The sequence below is a fragment of the Ostrea edulis genome, chromosome 10 (genome assembly GCF_947568905.1).
Source record: "Ostrea edulis chromosome 10, xbOstEdul1.1, whole genome shotgun sequence".
NCBI lineage: Eukaryota > Metazoa > Mollusca > Bivalvia > Ostreida > Ostreidae > Ostrea > Ostrea edulis.
Genome location: NC_079173.1, coordinates 11,804,182 through 11,825,708, shown reverse-complemented (window position 1 = coordinate 11,825,708; position 21,527 = coordinate 11,804,182). Strand labels below are relative to the sequence as shown.

At 35.0% G+C, this 21,527-nt stretch overlaps 1 protein-coding gene and 1 non-coding gene across 2 annotated transcripts in view; one reads left to right on the top strand and one right to left on the bottom strand.

The window, feature by feature from the left end:
- Positions 1-21,527, bottom strand: part of LOC125666815 (dipeptidase 1-like) — an 85,990-nt gene that overhangs the window by 57,188 nt on the left and 7,275 nt on the right. Inside the window, exons 2-5 of the mRNA XM_048900110.2 lie at positions 10,075-10,222; positions 8,771-8,903; positions 7,701-7,851; positions 364-430 (exon numbers count right to left, since the gene is read on the bottom strand). Of these exons, the coding sequence (XP_048756067.2) occupies positions 364-430; positions 7,701-7,851; positions 8,771-8,903; positions 10,075-10,222 (499 nt within the window). The remainder of the gene's footprint in view (positions 1-363; positions 431-7,700; positions 7,852-8,770; positions 8,904-10,074; positions 10,223-21,527) is intronic.
- On the top strand, positions 4,137-4,210 carry Trnaa-cgc (transfer RNA alanine (anticodon CGC)). Its single transcript has one exon. It is a non-coding gene; the product is annotated as a tRNA-Ala (tRNA).

Genomic DNA, 21,527 nt, shown 5'->3' with positions numbered 1-21,527 from the left:
TAATTAAACGATGCATGTGTAAAACTCTTTTCAATTTTGCACCATGGTGGGCATACATGTTTTACAAACATTTCTTGTTACAATAGTGTTTGACTGTGGTTTCATTATTATTTATTCAATTTTCGTTTATTCCCAGGTAAATTAAAGCCAAGGATATCATCAACAAGGTTTATTTTACCACGATCAAATCGCTGTACTCTCAAAACTCAATTTACTTCAGAAAAAACAGTACATTGAACATCAATGAATATCTACAAAACTACTCAAAATATTTAAAGCATTATAGATTTTACAATGAATGAATGAATTTAAATTGAATACATCTGCATATTGTATTGTTGCTAATTTAGAAATACATTGTACCTTGCCAAATTCTGAAAGACCGTTGAATTCTGAACTGTTTGTTTGGTCCATGTGCCAGTTGTCAGCCCTTAAAAAAACCATCAAAATTAATCAGTACAAATCAAAACATTTACGTCATTCTTGAAAATGCATATGCATGAGGATGTGAATTACAGTGCTTCACGCTGGCTTACTTCATAAAGCGTCACAGCTCGTGCCCTTATGTACTAGTATTTTCAAAATGAAATTGATTTATTTAAAAATGTACCATACTGATATTGAAGCAGATACCTATATTTGAGTTAAAACAAATTGAATTATGATGATAACCCAAGTACGTCATATTACGTAATATCAAAATGACTTGTTTATGAAAAAGAATACAATAAGGGCATAAACAGCGAAAATGAATTGGTTTTCTATTTAAACTTTACTTTCATTTCTGTCGGAATTCCCAGCCGCGTTGATTACTGGTTTGAAATAGACGCACTACAAGTATGTACACTGTATATCCAGATTTGTAAGCGCATTCTTCACAACTGCAGTATATTCATTAGGAAATGGCTGTCATTACATTTGCAAACATATCAAACTTAGTACACTGGTACATCTTAAGGAGTAGATGACCTCTATTGATTTTGGAAGTCACCTGGTCAAAAGTCAAGGATTAAACTGGACATAGTAATATATTGTATTCTATGTTTTAAGAATCAGTTGCTTGATTAACACCAAACTTGGCACACTAGTAGAGCATAATGAGTAGAGCATTATAGATATTTACAATGAATGAATGAATTTAAATTGAATACATCTGCATATTGTATTGTTGCTAATTTAAAAATACAGTGTACCTTGCCAAATTCTTCACAACTGCAGTATATTCATTAGGAAATGACTGACATTACATTTGCAAACATATCAAAGGCAAGAGCTTTGGAAATGTAAATATGCATGTAAGCCTGTGAATTCTACACGTTTTAAAGTACGCATTTTTGTACAGAAAGACCTATTGAAATACTATACAACTGTTCTAAGAGTGGCTGTTATTGATTTTAGCTAAGCGATGGGTTATCACCGCACCCTATTTTACAATAATTGAAATAGTAATCTGAATATGTCGGAATCTGATATCCGCTGAGGATTTCTTCTAAAAAAAATTTTACATTGTACATCTTTTCCCCGGGACTTTAATTTAATACTTTCGATCTAGTGACAATTAATACACGCAAACGCGAATCACGACATGAAATGGATCGTGAGCACTCGATCCGTGAAATACGGCACTTACACGACGGGACATCCTTGTTGTTGATGAGGGTGTATGATTAAGATTTCCTAATCCTCAGGGTAATTTGATGTCGGAAAATCTGACGTACACAGATACATGTACTTTGAATGTTAATTTATATTATTTTTCTCTTTCCTTGGTTTGTGTTTTACTTGGCTATGATATTTTGAAGAATATGGCTATTTACAGTGTAAATTGTAATTTTAATTATGCCCCCTTTGAAAACGAGGTAGCATAATGTTTTGGATACCTGTCGGTCGATCGGTCTGTAGAGTGACAAAGCCTCCTCCGTTCGATATCTTAAGATACCTTTTTTGATAAATATCAAACTTAATTAATCTTTTAAAAGGAGTAAATGACCTGTATTAGTCCCATACCGACGAAGTCGAAGGGGACTTTAGGTATGCGCTCCGTCTGTCTGTCCGTCAGTCCAGTTTTCCGCCCTTTTTCTCTGTTCTTGCAGATATTTATTTTATATTTGGTACATTGCTTTACCATAACAAGTTACTGATCAAGTTCGAATTTGGTCCCGGTCCGTTGATTTTTTACTTCGTTATGGCCCTTGGACTTAATTAGAAAAATAGTGTGAATTATCAGTTTTCCAGACTTATTTTGGTTGTGCTTGTAGATATTCATTTGATATTTGGTACACTGCTTTGACAGAACAATTTACAGATCAGGTTCGAGGTTCGTCTTGGTGCGTTGATTTTTCTTAATGTTGGACTTAGAAAAATAGCATGAATTATCAGTTTTCCGGACTTTTTTGGTTGTGCTAGAAGATATTTAATATATGGTACATTGCTTTACCATAGCAAGTTACAGATCATGTTCGAATTTCGTCTCGGTCCGTTGATTTTTCATTAAGTTATGGCCCTTGAACTTAGAAAAATAGCATGAATGATCAGTTTTCCGGACTTTTAGCTCACCTGAGCTGAAATCTCAAGTGAGCTTTTCTGATCGCCTGTTGTTCGTCGTCTGTCTGTCTGTAAACTTTTTACATTTTTCGACTTTTTCTCCAGAACCACTGAGCCAATTTCAACCCAAACCTGGCCAAAAGCGTATTTGGTTGAAGGGCTTTCAAGTTTGTTCAAATGAAGGGCCATATCCCTTTCAAGGGGGAAATAATTACTAAAATAGGATGGGGTTATTTAATAATTTTCTTCTCAAGAATCACTGGACCAGAAGAGCTGAAATTTACATGAAAGCTTCCTGACCTAGTGCAGATTCGCGTTTTTATAAAATCATGGCCCCTGGGGGTAGGATGGGGCCATATTAGGGGATCAAATTTTTACATACAAATAAATAAGAATTTTTTTAAAAAATCTTCTCAAGAACCACTGAGCCAGAAAAGCTGAGATTTATATGAAAGCTTCCTGATATAGTGCAGATTCTAAATTGTTAAAATCATGGCCCCGGGGGGTTTGATAGGGCCAGAATAGGGGATCAAAGTTTTACATACAAATATATAGGATTTTTTAAAAAAAATATTCTTCTCAAGAACCAATGAGCCAGAAAAGCAGACGTTTACATGAAGTTTCCTGATATAGTGCAGATTTAAGTTTGTTCAAATCATGGCGCCTGGGGGTACGATGGGCCAAAAGAGGGATCAAAGTTTTACATACAAATATATGGAAAATCTTCTCAAGAACCAATGAGTAGAAGAGTTGAAATTTACATGAAAGCTTCCTGACATAGTGCAGATTCAGGTTTGTTCTTAGCCCCCGGGGTTAGGTTGGGGTCACAATAGGGAATGAAACTTTTACATGCAAGGCAAATATATAGGGAAAATCTTCTCAAGAACCATTGGAACAAAGAAGTTGACAATTACATGACAGCTTTCTGACATAGTGCAGATTCAAGTTTGTAAAAATCATGGCCTCCAGGGGTAGGTTGGGGCCTCAATAGGGACTAGGGTTTTACATGCAAATATATATGGAAAGTCTTCAGATATGGGCCAAGGTGACTCAGGTGAGCGATGTGGCCCATGGGCCTCTTGTTTTGGTTGTGCTTGCAGATATTCATTTGATATTTGGTACATTACTTTGCCATGATAAGTTACAGATAAGTTCGAATTTTGTCTCGGTACGTTGATTTTTCATTAAATTATGGCCCTTAAACTTAGAAAAATGGCATGAATTGTTAGTTTACATCCAAGTTTCTTATCTCTGAAGATAAGAGTACTACACTCATTAAAACTTCTAGCATAGTAATACAACAATATAGCTAAATTATTCATGATCACCTACATGTCACAGTTTATTGACTTTTTTCCTGGTCTAGTCTCTACTCGAATAGTAGTTGATTTCATATCCTGGTTCCCTAATTTTCCCTATTACCATAACCTACATAATGAACTTTGAATAATGTTGCGGCACAGTAACTTTTGCAACCGGTAGGGGACTATGTATTGCCATGCAATACTCTCAGAATGCTTGTTGATAGTATGGTCAAGGGTAACCCACTCTGGACATAGTAAGCTTTTATCCGCTCAATATCTTTAGGACCGGTCGCGGTAGCTCAGTGGTAGAGCGTTCGCCTCGCAACCGTGAGAGGTCGTGGGTTCGAGCCCCGCTCGTGTCATGGCCGCGTCAAACCTAAGACGACAACATAGGTAGTGATTGTCCCTTCGCCAAACGTTCGGCATTCGGAAGTGAGAATCACCCCATATCAACCCGAGACTCCAATATTAGACCGACTTTTGTAGAAATTATATTGGTTGGTTGTTTGGTGATACTTTAATCCAATAAGCAAGACACGGACATTATAAATAGAGTAATGGATATTTTTATATACATATACCTCTTGAATCTTATTATCGATACAATTTTCGGAGCAGAGTCGTCATATAAAAAACCTCTGCTGTGAGACGTGATTCTCTTAAAGCAAAGAAGATGTTGCACGTCTCATGTTAATTTCCCTAAAGGTGTTGCATGAAAGATCGATAAAATTAAGTTAATCAAATATATGATAAAATCAATTGGAACTTATGTGTTGATTCAAACGTTTTTTAAAATAACTTTAAAGACGTGTATTGACAAAATTTGCCAAAATATTTCGAGTTTAAATCAAGTAGTAAGCGATTTATATGATTTTTAGCTTTTAAATGGAGGGGTATCCCCAAATTTCAGGAAAAACTGCCTCCGTGAAACAAAATAAATTTACCATGTGTTCTTTGAGTTTTCCGCTAAAAAACGGTCGCTTTGAAATTTTGTTTCACGGGGGCATTTTTATTATTTTTTGTTGTTGTTGTAAAATTCAAAAAATCGAAACGACTTCGTTGATATTATTTTCATCTTCATCTGTACCTTAATTATTCTTAGAACTGTATGAGCCTCTGCGTCATTCAGTCGTCGAATTTGATATGTAAATAGGAGTCCTTTTTTAAAACGACCGGGTTCGGAACCCTCACGAACACAATTTTTTTCATATTACGTTTTGCATCTAGATTGTTTTCTTAATTGAAACACACTTCTAGGTTTTAAAAATGTTTCAGGTCAAATTTCTATTTATTACAATGTGCCGAGTTTGAATTCCAAACTGGACACTGTTTAGTTTGTGAATGGAATTTGCTGTAACCATGCCGAATACAGCATGCAATACCTGTGTTTTAATAGTCAAGGTTGCTAACGAGAACTTGTATGTTTTCCTAATAGTCAAGGTTGCTAACGAAAACTTGTATGTTTTCCTTAGTGAAAGGTGTTGACAACGGCATAATATGGCGTCTTTCACGAAAAACCGTTGTGAACTTTGCAAAGCTCTGAAAGAAAAACTTTTAAGGCCAAACAAGTTAAATAACCGTTAAACAGTTTGAGTGGATATGATGTTATGTATTCCAGTAGCATATTGCTATGGTGAATTAACGTTTTCAGGTGCATGTACATTTAATTTTCTTGAACTGTATTAATGCGTATTGAACTTCCCATATTTTGTTTGTGGTCAGAGTCAGGTACAGTTGCTGTTAGTTATAGAAATAATACATAAGAGCATAAGACTGTAGTACTATAGAATATTAAATATTTGATGCAACCGTATACATTGTATCTGATAATCAGAAGAGAGAAAAAACACAATTTAGTTTTCACGATTTTAAAACTATTTATGTTTGTACTACATGTATAATGTATTGACACATAAAATGTTTTAGGCTTGCCCTTAGTACTGGGGAATCCTACAGGTATTTAAAACGCAAATACGCAATACGAGTATAATTATGGATGAAAGTCAGTTCTACGTCACGAGTGTTTGCACCGAACTCCGATAAGAGAAAATAACCGTTTCGGTGCAACACCCTCTTTTTGGTCTGTTTAGATTTAGATAACATTTTGCAGAGTTTCCTGTTGAAAGTAAAAGAAATGAAGTCCATGATAAACCCACATAAAAGAGCCCTCCCTACCAACAGAGCGTAGTTCCAGACATACGGATTCTTTACATGTTTAAGGTCGATACCCACTATTCCTTAAGATTCAGCTGTACCACAGACATACGTCGAACGCCAATATCATTGCAAACAGATTGAGATTCGCCCCTACTAACAGGTTTGATTGTCGTACCATCGTGGATCCGGGTTAGAATCCGTCCTCAGTACGCCTTGGTTGTCGTAAGAGGCGACTAAATGGGGCGGTCCTTCGGATGAGACCAGGAAAAAAAACGATGTCCCGTGTCACAGCAGGTGTGGCACGATAAAGATCCCTCCCTGCTCAAAGGCCGTAAGCGCTGTCAGAGCATAGACCTAATTTTGCAGCCCTTCACCGGCAATGGTGACGTCTCAATTATATTAGTGAAAAAGTTAAACAATATACAATCAATCAATCGTGTCATAGCGGAACCGGACTGTCACAATATTGAATACATACAAGTCACTGAACATCTTTAGTGCTAATTGCATTTTGGAACTCGCGTGCTGTGATAGTTACATATCCATAGAACTTGACAATTTCGATTGTATTTCACGAATTTTGATGGACCCATTTTAAAAAGCTGTCATGTGACTTCACCAAGAGCGAGATAAAACTTAAGTTTTTTCTCAACTGATTAAAGCTGTATGGTCCGAATTACAATAGTTTTTTCCATCTCGTAAAAACGCTATTAAATCATCGCACGTATGTAGTTATGAGGCTGTATGACATATCATACATTATTTCACCTGTTTAACCCAATTTTAAATCGATGTTTACAAATAACCGCGTCACTGCCATTTCAAGTGACAGTCACGTGACCAGTTCAAACTTTCAGATCATCGGTGGTGTTGTCTGTCTAAAGCTGTGTATTTTGTTACAACAGTACGTGCCATAAGTTTAATAGAAATAAAGATATCAAATATCTCTTAGTAATTCGTTGTTTTACCCTCCTTCAGCCTTAAAACTAAATAGTTGCGTATGAGTTAATATATCATGTTGGGATTCCCCTGACGCGCGTGGGTCTATTTATAGACGTCTATTATGGGATGATTTATATATGTACCACACTATATTTACTTTTCTAAATAATATTCTCATTGTTTTCTTTTACATGCAGATGTTTTCAAGCATGTTAATAACTTTATAAAGTAATTAATCTGCTTTAAAGTAATTATGTACAAAAATAATACATGAACATCGGGTCATACAGCTTTAATAAAACATTAATCAATTATTGAGAAACGCTAGCACTGTATAGCTCTTATGGTTTTCTTAAAGGGACTGGGTTCACGATTTTTGATAAAAATAATTTTTTTCATTTTTGATGTTAAACATTAAAAATATAACTCATTTAATGTTGACAGCCAAAATTTTGACCTTCTGAATGCAAGAATAAAAGCAATATTTTAGCCTTGAATCTGTGTTATGTAAACAAAGACTCGGGTCATTTTATGTATACAAACAAGCAAGTGAAATATTGATTTCTTCAAAAAGAATGTTTAATCCTATAATATTGGGTAAAGAATATTTTTTCTCCAGTCAACCGTGATGGTATCTTGTAAACCAAAGGGCGTAATACGTACATAAAATGCATATGTATCTTTTTCTTCGGAGAAAGTGATTTGAGAAGACATTCTGACCGTTGTTATGAGGTTATAAACACAAACTCTTACCATGGCGTATTGCAGCTGTGTGTTACTGTCATATACCGTATTCCGAGGTTATAGAACATGCGCAGATTTCCTAAACTACTATCAATGGAATGGCCACCTTCCAGTCCCATAAGACTAGCGAATTTCCTTTCGTTGAAAGCATCCAATATACCTGTACAATGGAAGCCACAAGCGAGTAATGGCTAATGATAAAGCTTTACAGTATCAAGCAGTGAAGATTACTTCCATTAACATCTTTTAGCAATGTTGAAACTAAGCTTACTGCTTGTAAACTACCATCATAACAAAAGAGCCTTATCGGTTACCTGTACAGGTGTATCATACAACCAAGATCGCTGATTGTGGGACGACTGCATCTTTTTAACAACAGTATGTTTCTCTGTCAGAAACTTGTGGTCTGAACCAGTTCTCCACCTTGATGCATGCCTCTTTTAACTTTACCTAATGACTGTGCAGCATTCAGACATACAGTCTATCGCCTCTTCCATACAAAGTTACGAGTAGGAGAAATTATGTTGTTTTCACCTTTGATCTTGGCCCTATAATCTTCGATCAAGGCCATTGTACCACCATCGGGTCTTTAACAAATTCCCTGAACGTTTATTGTCATTTCAATTATCTATCTCAGCAAATATTTTAATCTGGGTTAGTTTACTAAATTGAATAATCTGGAGTATGGATGATTGATTTGGTCATTTGTCATGTAATATATCGTTGGATAGATTTTCTAATTCCCAAACTACACTGCAAAATTAGGGTGACAGACCGGAAACAATTAATTTGTAGATAAAACTTACTGGTGTATGCATTACCAAATAAAATTAAGAATCTCTTTAGAACTTTGAAACGAAACGGAAAGGAAGGTAACACAGCTCTTCTTGTAAAATGGGGAAAACGAACCCCTTTGTTTAATAAATCATAACCTCTCTCGCCAACTCCAATTTGTGACAGCGAATCCTTAGATTCTGCAGATCAAACGTAAGAAACATTTGTCATGCAAGTAGTATCCGCGAATAATAACACACAACAGACACCCCCCCCCCCAACTTTTAACAAAGAAATTGACTAACCCTGTGCTGTGGTAACAAACTTGAAGACGTCAGGGTACTTTCTGATGAACTTTTTAATTGTATCCACCTGGTCCAGGGACAGCTTGACAGCGTCATTGTATTGGCTTCCACAGTCGACATACACAGCCCAGAACTACAATCAACACATACAATTTTACAGAACTCACACAGCCCACAACTTCACAATCAACACATACAATTTTACAGAACTCACACAGCCCACAACTTCACAATCAACACATACCAGGGCCGTAAATTACATGGAGGCGGAGGAGGCAACTGCCTCCTCCAACTTTTGAGCCAAAAAAAATTAAAATTTAAAGTTCATTAGAATTTATGTTGTTTCCAATAACTAAGAACATGATACCTCCCTTAAAAAGCATTCCAAATCTTTCTTTTAGAATGAGTTAGTCAAGTAACATCTTAGAAGGCCCTAGAATCAAGGATTTTGCACGAAACGTGTTCAGTGTGCACAAAATGTGCTCAGCGTCTGGGGGCCGCCCAGACCCCCGCCTAATTTCCTGCATCCTCCAAATTGAAGGTTAATTTACGGCCCTGCATACAATTTTACAGAACTGCCAACTACACAACAAACACACACAATTCTACAGAGTCCGTAATCACACACACACACACACACACACACACACACACACACACACACACAGTTCTACAGAGTCCAGACCTACATAACAATCACACACACAGCCGAAACCTATAAAACAACACGTCTATATGGCCCACTACGACTGTTTTTCCTGTAAGAACTGGGGTAATTGTAGGAGTTATAAATTACACCGTAAAATAAACATGGTGAACTCATGGTATCTTCTTAAGAATTTACTTTGTAGGCCTAGTTAAAGTATTCAAGAAATGTTTTTAACAATTTTTCATTCATTTCTATTTTCATGTATGTATAAGTTTACTTTTACCTGAGCAGACAGCTGTCCCTGCCGTATCCGTGGGATATCAGTGTGTATAAGTTTACTTTTACCTGAGCAGACAGCTTTCCCTGTCGTATCCGTGGAATATCAGTGTGTATAAGTTTACCTTTACCTGAGCAGACAGCTTTCCCTGCCGTATCCGTGGGATATCAGTGTGTATAAGTTTACTTTTACCTGAGCAGACAGTTTTCCCTGCCGTATCCGTGGGATATCAGTGTGTATAAGTTTACTTTTACCTGAGCAGACAGCTTTCCCTGTCGTATCCGTGGGATATCAGTGTGTATAAGTTTACTTTTACCTGAGCAGACAGCTTTCCCTGCCGTATCCGTGGGATATCAGTTTGTATAAGTTTACTTTTACCTGAGCAGACAGCTTTCCCTGCCGTATCCGTGGGATATCAGTGTGTATGGTGGAGTTTGGGAACAGCTTCTGTAGGTCCTGTCGCATGTCCACACCGTAAACCTCATTGTGAACAGTCTCGTAGTACCAATAGGCGAGATCATTGTGTCTGAATAAAATATACAATTACCAATAGGCGAGATCATTGTGTCTGAATAAAATATAAATTACCAATAGGCCAGATCACTGTGTCTGAATAAAATATAAATTACCAATAGGTCAGATCATTGTGTCTGAATAAAATTTAAATTACCAATAGGTGAGATTATTGTGTGAAAGGTGAAGATAAAGAAGAGTGGTCAATCTCATAACTCCTATAAGCAATACAAAATAGAGAGCTGGGCAAACACGGACCCCTGGACTCACCAGAGGTGGGAACAGGTGCCTAGGAGGAGTAAGTGTCGCCTGTTGGCCGGTCATACCCGCCGTGAGCCTTATATCTTGATCAGGTAAACGTAGTTATCCGTAGTCAAAATCAATGTGTTTAGTGAATTAAATAAACATGTATTTAATTCATTACCAAAATGGGCCAGATCATTGTGTCTAGTAAATAGATTAAACATTAATGTATTACCAATACGTCAGATCAGTGTGTCTAGTAAATAGATTAAACATTAGTGTATTACCAATACGTCAGATCAGTGTGTCTAGTAAATAAATTAAACATTATTATACTGCCAATACGTCAGATCAGTGTATCTAGTAAATAGATTAAACATTAATGTATTACCAATACGTCAGATCAGTGTGTCTAGTAAATAGATTAAACATTAGTGTATTACCAATACGTCAGATCAGTGTGTCTAGTAAATAGATTAAACATTAGTGTATTACCAATACGTCAGATCAGTGTGTCTAGTAAATAGATTAAACATTAATGTATTACCAATACGTCAGATCAGTGTGTCTAGTAAATAGATTAAACATTAATGTATTACCAATAAGTCAGATCAGTGTGTCTAGTGAATCAAATAAACATTAATGTATTACCAATACGTCAGATCAGTGTGTCTAGTAAATAGATTAAACATTAATGTATATTACCAATACGTCAGATCAGTGTGTCTAGTAAATGAATTAAACATTAATGTATATTACCAATACGTCAGATCAGTGTGTCTAGTAAATAGATTAAACATTAATGTATTATCAATACGTCAAATCAGTGTGTCTAGTAAATAGATTAAACATTAATGTATTACTAACAAGTCAGATCAGTTTGTCTAGTGAATTGAATAAACATTAATGTATTACCAATACATCAGATCAGTGTGTCTAGTAAATAGATTAAACATTAGTGTATTACCAATACGTCAGATCAGTGTGTCTAGTAACTAGATTAAACATTAATGTATTACCAATACGTCAGATCAGTGTGTCTAGTAAATAGATTAAACATTAATGTATTACCAATACGTCAGATCAGTGTGTCTAGTGAATTAAAAAAACATTAATATATTACCAATACGTCAGATCAGTTTGTCTAGTAAATAAATTAAACATTAATGTATATTACCAATACGTCAGATCAGTGTGTCTAATAAATAAATCAAACATTAATGTATTACCAATACGTCAGATCAGTGTGTCTAGTAAATATATTAAACATTAGTGTATTATCAATACGTCAGATCAGTGTGTCTAGTAACTAGATTAAACATTAATGTATTACCAATACGTCAGATCAGTGTCTCTAGTAAATAGATTAAACATTAGTGTATTACCAATACGTCAGATCAGTGTGTCTAGTAACTAGATTAAACATTAATGTATTACCAATACGTCAGATCAGTGTGTCTAGTAAATAAATTAAACATTATTATACTGCCAATACGTCAGATCAGTGTATCTAGTAAATAGATTAAACATTAATGTATTACCAATACGTCAGATCAGTGTGTCTAGTAAATAGATTAAACATTAGTGTATTACCAATACGTCAGATCAGTGTGTCTAGTAACTAGATTAAACATTAATGTATTACCAATACGTCAGATCAGTGTGTCTAGTAAATAGATTAAACATTAGTGTATTACCAATACGTCAGATCAGTGTGTCTAGTAAATAGATTAAACATTAGTGTATTACCAATACGTCAGATCAGTGTGTCTAGTAAATAAATTAAACATTATTATACTGCCAATACGTCAGATCAGTGTATCTAGTAAATAGATTAAACATTAATGTATTACCAATACGTCAGATCAGTGTGTCTAGTAAATAGATTAAACATTAGTGTATTACCAATACGTCAGATCAGTGTGTCTAGTAAATAGATTAAACATTAGTGTATTACCAATACGTCAGATCAGTGTGTCTAGTAAATAGATTAAACATTAATGTATTACCAATACGTCAGATCAGTGTGTCTAGTAAATAGATTAAACATTAATGTATTACCAATAAGTCAGATCAGTGTGTCTAGTGAATCAAATAAACATTAATGTATTACCAATACGTCAGATCAGTGTGTCTAGTAAATAGATTAAACATTAATGTATTATCAATACGTCAAATCAGTGTGTCTAGTAAATAGATTAAACATTAATGTATTACTAACAAGTCAGATCAGTTTGTCTAGTGAATTGAATAAACATTAATGTATTACCAATACATCAGATCAGTGTGTCTAGTAAATAGATTAAACATTAATGTATTATCAATACGTCAGATCAGTGTGTCTAGTAAATATAATAAACATTAATGTATATTACCAATACGTCAGATCAGTGTGTCTAGTAAATAGATTAAACATTATTATACTGCCAATACGTCAGATCATTGTGTCTAGTAAATAAATTAAACATTAATATATTACCAATACGTCAGATCAGTGTGTCTAGTAAATAGATTAAACATTAATGTATATTACCAATACGTCAGATCAGTGTGTCTAGTAAATAAATTAAACATTAATGTATATTACCAATACGTCAGATCAGTGTGTCTAGTAAATAGATTAAACATTAATGTATTACCCATACGTCAGATCAGTGTGTCTAGTAAATAGATTAAACATTAATATATTACCAATACGTCAGATCAGTGTGTCTAGTAAATAGATTAAACATTAATGTATTACCCATACGTCAGATCAGTGTGTCTAGTAAATAGATTAAACATTAATATATTACCAATACGTCAGATCAGTGTGTCTAGTAAGATAAGATAAGATAAGATAAGGTATTCTTTATTTCCTCCAAATTAATGGAGAGTATATCATAATCAAATTATAAACTTATTTGAACAGAACAGAAAAAAAAAACATATTTATAGTATGTACATATTTGAAACTAATGATTATAATCTACAGATTACGGCAGTCTATGACAAAAAAACCTCTATTTTTATACAATGTATTTGCAACAGTTAGCATGATTTGCTTCCATTTTGCATAAGAAATATTTTCAAAGCTTGTACCTTGAACACAACCGATTAAAGATAAAAATTGCCATTCATGATCTTGATATTCAAACAAAGCATACTCTTCTACACTGAGTATTTGTAGAATATTTTCAAGCATAGTTTCTCTGTCTTCCAAGAGGTTAAAACAACTTAGCATAAGATGCATATTAAGATTATGCGTATTCCTATTACATAATGGACACAATTTACAAACAATTTTCATTGAAGACACTTGTACTAAAAAGTTAATCAACAATCTTTTGGACGGGTCGTCCTTAACAATTTGCCATAATCTATTAGGCCTCAGCTTTGTGTGTATTTTCCTGAAAAAGTACATATCAGTGTCCACAGAAAGAGAAGCAAGCCATTGCCTTTCTTCTGTTGCCCATATTGCTTTAATAACAAGTTTGGAAAAATCACATTTGTTAAAAACTGTGGCACTGTTGTTTTTGAATAAGTCAATAACTTGATATTTTTCTGCTGTTTGTAACATAATTTTGGTTGAAAAATATTTTTCAGATATCTGAGCATCGACTAGATATTTATAAGCTTTATAATGTACAGACGTTTTGTCTGATCTGTGAAGTCTGCCTAGAAACAATAGGCGACACTGGTCTATATAACCCTGTATGGTCCACAGTCCAATATTTGAGATGCTGGAAAGTGATGGGGAAAATTTAGAAAATCCTTGAATGATTCTTGAAAAATGCCTTTGTATATATTCAAGATGTTGTGTGTCCGTAAGTGTTAATGAAGGCCAGATCTCACAAGAGTAGAGGACAGAGGGTAACACGACACGTTTCCATATTTTTGATGAAACAGCTGGATGGATGTCAGAGTTATTAACACCAATAGAATATAATGAGTGAATTTTTGATCTTGCTGCTTTACACACTCGTTCCGCTAGTTTTATCACTTTTCATATTTCCTTGTAGAAGGCAACCAGCATAAACAGTACTATCAGACCGAGGGATTTCATTACCAAAAAGAGTAATGCTATAAAATACAGAACATTTGTACGTTTTGTTAAATACAATTGATACACTCTTACATGGATTATAATGAAGTCTCCAAGTAAATGTATACTTTTCTACCTGGTTTAGTAAACATTGTAAGGACCTTGGTGAATTGCTTAATAAAGCAGTGTCATCTGCTAATAAAATACCTGGAATATGTATATCACCTAATATAAGACCATCGTTAGTTTTGCATATTTCGTGTAACAAATCATTTATATACACAAGAAACATAAATGCACTGAGGACTCTACCTTGTCCTACACCTTGTGATATTTTGAAATGTTTGGAGTTTATACCACCGAATGATACAAAACATTTACTGTCATCATACCAGTTTTTTATAAGTTGCCATAGTCTTGTGTCAATATTAAGGTGATACAATTTATATAAAAGACCATTATGCCAAATTCTATCAAAGGCTTTTTCGTTATCTAAAAATGCACAAAACACTGGAGAACCTTTGTCTACATAGTAACTAATGATTTCTCTTAAAACATAACATGCTGGAACGGCACCATGATCATTCCTAAATCCAAATTGTAATTCATGAGGAAATGATATACCACTATTTATGAAACCATCTTCAATTCTTGATAGTATTATTTTTTCAAACAATTTGCTCACAACAGATGTCAACGTAATCCCTCTATAGTTCGTAGGGTTATACTTATCCTTATTTTTACCTTTGTATATAGATATGATTTTTCCAACTTTGAAGATTTCAGGTACGTATTTTTCTTTAATTATAGCGTTAAATAGTAGACACAATTTTTCAGCAAGTATTTTTCCACTGTGTATAAGATGTTCATTTGTGAGGAAATCCGGACCATTAAAACATTAATGTATATTACCAATACGTCAGATCAGTGTGTCTAGTAAATAGATTAAACATTAATGTATTACCAATAAGTCAGATCAGTGTGTCTAGTGAATCAAATAAACATTAATGTATTACCAATACGTCAGATCAGTGTGTCTAGTAAATAGATTAAACATTAATGTATTATCAATACGTCAAATCAGTGTGTCTAGTAAATAGATTAAACATTAATGTATTACCAATAAGTCAGATCAGTGTGTCTAGTGAATTGAATAAACATTAATGTATTACCAATACATCAGATCAGTGTGTCTAGTAAATAGATTAAACATTAATGTATTATCAATACGTCAGATCAGTGTGTCTAGTAAATATAATAAACATTAATGTATATTACCAATACGTCAGATCAGTGTGTCTAGTAAATAGATTAAACATTATTATACTGCCAATACGTCAGATCATTGTGTCTAGTAAATAGATTAAACATTAATGTATATTACCAATACGTCAGATCAGTGTGTCTAGTAAATGAATTAAACATTAATGTATATTACCAATACGTCAGATCAGTGTGTCTAGTAAATAGATTAAACATTAATGCATTATCAATACGTCAGATCAGTGTGTCTAGTGAATAGATTAAACATTAATGTATTACCAATACGTCAGATCAGTGTGTCTAGTGAATTAGATTGATTGATTGATCGAATATTGTTTTACGCCCCTCTCGAGAATATTTCACTCATATGGAGACGTCACCACTGCCGGTGTAGGGCTGCAAAATTTAGGCCTCGACGCTTATGACCATTGAGCAGGGAGGGATCTTTATCGTGCCACAGCTGCTGCGACACGGGACCTCGGTTTTGGAGGTCCCATCCGAAGGACCGCCCCATTGAGATAAACATTAAGTTATTATCAATAGACCAGATCATTGAGTCTAGTGAATATATTAAACGTTAATGTATCATCAATTGACCAGATCATTATGTCTCGTGACTAAAATATACCATGCTGTAAAAATTCATGTATTAATCAATAGGCCAGATCATAGTGAATGCTTTATTTTGTGTTTGGTTAACGACCCAACCAGAATTGTTCACTCACATTGAGTCGTCACGAGCTGTAATCCTATGCCTAGCGCCCAGAGCCGTAGCAGTGAAGGTTTGACTCGGCCATGGTACGAACGGGACTCGAACTCACGACCTCCCGATTACGAAGGGAGCTCTCTACCACTGAGCTACCGCAATCGGTCAGATCATTGAATCAAAATGGAACCCAACAACTGCATAATCTGTGAAAAATCATTTTCATCATTCATCCTGGAAACAATAGAGGACCGTCTTCCAGATTGACAGAAATGTTAAAGATGTTTTGCAGAAAGACTGGACTTTGTTTACCCCAAGCAGAAAAAAGACAAGATTTTTGTGTCCGCAATTCATTTGGACTGTTTCTTCATTTGCATAATCCCAAGCTAAGCTAGTACGCAGACCCAAAGATATCAAGGAGACAGCTCATGGACTAACCTACCTTGCCAAAAAACTTTGAATTTTTATTACTCCCAGAAAACTTTAGAAAATGTACACTGTCCCACAAAATATAAAACGTGTAGCATGGATCAAACTTCTTTTTAATTTCATATTAAATGAGTTCAGCCCTTCTTAATACACAGAACATTCTTTGTACATATGATGATGGTGTTTCTGTATGTCCTTCCTACAACGTTTAAGTTTGGGGTTGTTTTTTTTAAATGTTTTCTATGAATAACTGAAGATAATCTCATAAATCGCACAGAGAGTACAAAGTTAAAAGAAGGGCAAATACGGATCCCTGAACATACCAGAGGTGGGATCCCCTTTTGACCTATATCTTGATCAAGTAAACGGAGTAATCTGTAGTCAAAATCAGTGTGAAAAGAATGGCCCAACAATCGGTATGAAACACGTCAGACAACTTTTTTTTACCCATTGATAGATAGCTTTGGAAAATTAGATCATTATAACGAACATGAAATTTGCGAAATACGGACTATAAACGAGACCCCTGTAACATCAACTTATTTGTTTGTAGCTTCCCTCGATTAAAACTTTTTCGCATACGCAGAACGCCCAGCAAATCATTCCAGAGACATAAACACTATATTCATTTAATGATAAAATATTGCAACATAAATATGGGAAGTTGACGATGGAGAAACGGATATTATTTTTTTTCGTCATAAAGCTGAATTGTTACTTTGCCGTAAACACCTCTGTTCAATGAAAGGCGAAAATAACGAACAGTGATCGATCTCATAACTCCTATACGCAATGCAAAATAGAGAGTTGGGCAAAAACGGACCCCTGGATATACAAGAGGTGGGATCAGGTGCCTAGGAGGAGTAAGCATTCCCCACCAACTGGTCACACCTGCCGTGAGCCCTTTATCTTGATCAGGTAAACGGAGTTATCCGTAGTCAAAATCAGTGTGCCAAGAACGGTCTAACAATCGGTATGATAAAAGTGGGAAGCCTATGTGGAAGGCTATTTTCTTCTATTTCAAGTTGACTGAGATATATCGAATCGACATATGATTGATTGATTTACGTCCCGTCGATAATTTTTCTCTCACATTGAGGCGTCACCAGCTGTAAGCGAAGTACCACAAATGTAGACCCATGCTTATCCCCCAGGGCCATAGCATTGGGGGTTCTTTAACGTGCTAACGCCTGCCGCGACCTCCGTTGTAAAGGTCATATTCGAAAGATCCGTGATTGCCGAGCGTTTGGCGAAGTAGCAGTCACTACCGATATTAACGTCTTAGGTTTGACGAGGCCATGTCACGAGTGGAGCTTGAACTTATGGCCTTCCAGTTTTGAAGTAAAATAGAAGTATGAATGGAAATTAGTATTGTTACTAGATGAAACGTCATCAGTATATCTAGTAACCTAGGTAACTACATGTCAATAACACAAAATAAAGATAAAATGATGGATATAGCATGCTAGAACTTATAAATAAAGTATATGTGTATGATTTTCAAAAACGTACATACACCCTGTCAGATGTACACGGGCCACATTTTTAATATACTCGATCAGTGCATACTGTCTATTCAAGATATATTACTGGATTCAGGTACTCTTCACACAATTGCTCTGAAAAAATATAGTTCCATTCATGATCAGCAGATACAGGATTACAACAAATGTATAGAATATCGATGTGTATGTAATACGTGGGAGAAAACAAAATTAAAGTCAAATGTTTTTAAGAAAAATCACTTTTCCCCTAGAAATGTATACAAGAAGTGTTCATATTCCTACGCTAGCTGCCTCCTCAGTCTTTTCACGAAATATAGGTCATTCTTCGATTGAAAAAAATTTCACGATTGATTCTATATACTATTGCATTAATTATATTACTTTGATGAATATTGTTCGTTAATTATCATACAATTTCTTCTGAGAGAGAATGTTAATCATTAATTTATGTGGGGTTTTCCCGTTGTTTAGTGACGGAATGCGTATACAACACTCAACATCTGGATTCGGACCACAATTAAAAGGTGAAGGTCGCCAGTCTGAAGATATTTGCAATGTATTCAGTGTGACATATACATGTCTATTTATTTTTTTTAACATTTTCTTTGCTGTTAAGGTTATACCATACACAAAATTTGGAGAAATTGTAGATTACATCAATCCTTCTTGTTTTTGCCATTCTAAAGTTCACATTAATTTGTTACATGGTAAAAAAAAATTTCATGTCTTTGCGTTGAATTTCCATACAGATATAAAAGGGAAAATGTGAGAAGAATGATGAAATAAGACTGGTTTGATAGGGAAATTTTGTGATAAAAATGATCATTTTTAGCAAATATTAAGCCTGCACAAAGTATGTGCCCCAATAAGTTGTATTAATAGGTATACGCTTTCTCATGTAGTATTTTTAAAGCTATACTTTTCTGCTGTATTTCAATAAATTTGCTAATCCCCAACTTCCTTGATTTCCTTCTTTATCATTCGACAAAAAAGCATAAATATCTTTGTACCGTATTTGTGCCATCTATCCATTTTTTCATATGTCTTGCAAGCACCGGTGTGTGCACTGTTTGCTAGTGACAAAAGACTGGTGACGGTATTTGCTTCGGACATGAAGGACTATACACCAGTTTCATAACAAGTGCAGTCTTTTCTTAGAGCTCAGCTGAGCATAGTGAAAATTCAAGTAAATTAAAAGTCGAATATCTTGAATATGGGGTAACCCATATCTATTCTTGTTACTTTAACGTTCAAGAGATCGGATTCCATTAATTATTTGTGCTGTCTACAGTTTTGGTGAACTCCTTGTAGTTCGTTCCACAGACAACCCCGTAAGCATGTTTGCGACATCTTTCCCTGCGTGGAGATTGTGGTTTTCTTCCAAAGAAATTTCTTATAATCCACTTATCGTCTCTGAAAAGCTTTTGGTTTAAAATCCACATAAATTGCTCTCAGAAAATGGACTAGATTTATTAATGTGCGTATTTCACGTCTGATTCGGAATTCGTAATCTCCCGGAATAATGATGTGATGTCCTTTATTTCCTCCATGGTCTATGCGGGCTCCACTCCACTCCACCTCTAGAGCCATCTCTTCTTTTAAAGACTGTTTGTTCAGCCTGTGGGTAACTTCCTTCAAGAGGAACTCTGAACCATTCCCCCACACTACTACTAGGCTTAGGGTCTTTCTTGAGAACATAATCACTCACATAATACTCAGAACCTCTCCTCAAATACATGTTTTTTCGCAGGTGGAGATGGACTGCCAGGCGATGGCTGTGACGACATTGTTGGGGTCATGGAACTGCTTGGGGTGCGAAAATGTCTGGTGGTGAGGTGGAAATGTGCTCGTCCTTCCTCTGCGTCTTCTCACTTATCTGAGATCAATATTGGGGATGCGACATTTTCATATCGCGCAGGAATTTAAAGCACTGCCTCCTCCACTGGAACAAGTGTTACCGATGGATAACCTGACTGATGTTGAGGTGTTAGCAGCTGCCCATCAGACGATGTCAATTACATTGTTACAATTTTCAAAGAATTCTCCAACCCTCCCAGAAGAATACCACGTATCTCTTCCAAATTGCTGTGAGATCTTGATCAAGAGTCCTTAAACGCACTACATTGTCAGTCTGAGTGGCCACCACTTTGTTTCCCCTTCTGCTTCCCATTCTGCTCATCTATAATCACAACTACAAACTTGCTCTGTTTGTGAAGAAGCACAAATCTTTCCTGCGAAAAGTACTTCATTTGAAGTTCCACCACTTTACCCTCCTCTGGAGAAAGTTTCCTTCGGTGGCCAGGATCACGTTGTGGGCTGGCATTAGGATTACCTGCCGCTGATCCTTCACACAGGATAGCGATTTGTCGGCCCTTCGAACCTTAAAATAAATTGATCTTTGTCAATAGTAGTGATTTTATCATAATAGTTGTACTTATTGAATACACTTGAAGATACATGAACCAATATATTGATTTAAAGGGATTGGTTCACGGTTTTTGAACAAAATGGGTTTTTTTTTTATTATTGATGTTAGGTATTAAAAGTATAACTCATTTAATAATGACAACCACAATTTTAACCACAGGAGCACCTACCACTGTGAGATGCAGTGGGGAATATAACTGACGTAGATGTTTTCTTTATCATGTTTTCCCATTTAGGCCATACTACTGTTTTGAGGGAGGAAAATATAATTACGCTAACCTCATGTTCTGAATCAATACAAAAATTACATTCAGCGATTGTGACAGTATATAACATAGAATGGTATGTAATACATTTCTATTATACTGACTCGTATTTCTAGTTCCGATGCCAGTCTGATTAATACAAAGATCAATGACATTGGTTACTTTTATTATTTTATTTATTTTTTTGTGGGTTGATTTATTAATTACAAGATAGATTTTTAAAAATACTAATGAATATGAAACATGTAAAATTCATTTCAAATAATTCTTACAACATGATTATTCTAGTGAGTATTGAAAAGTGTAACATATATAGAAAAGAAATAACAATAACAGATTTAAATCTTAAGTGATTATGCATGATTTGTGAAATTTTTATGGCGATAGCTGCAGTAGAAATATTTTATCAATGCTTTAAAAATTGTGTTATTCAATGAATTATGTAGTAAAAATTA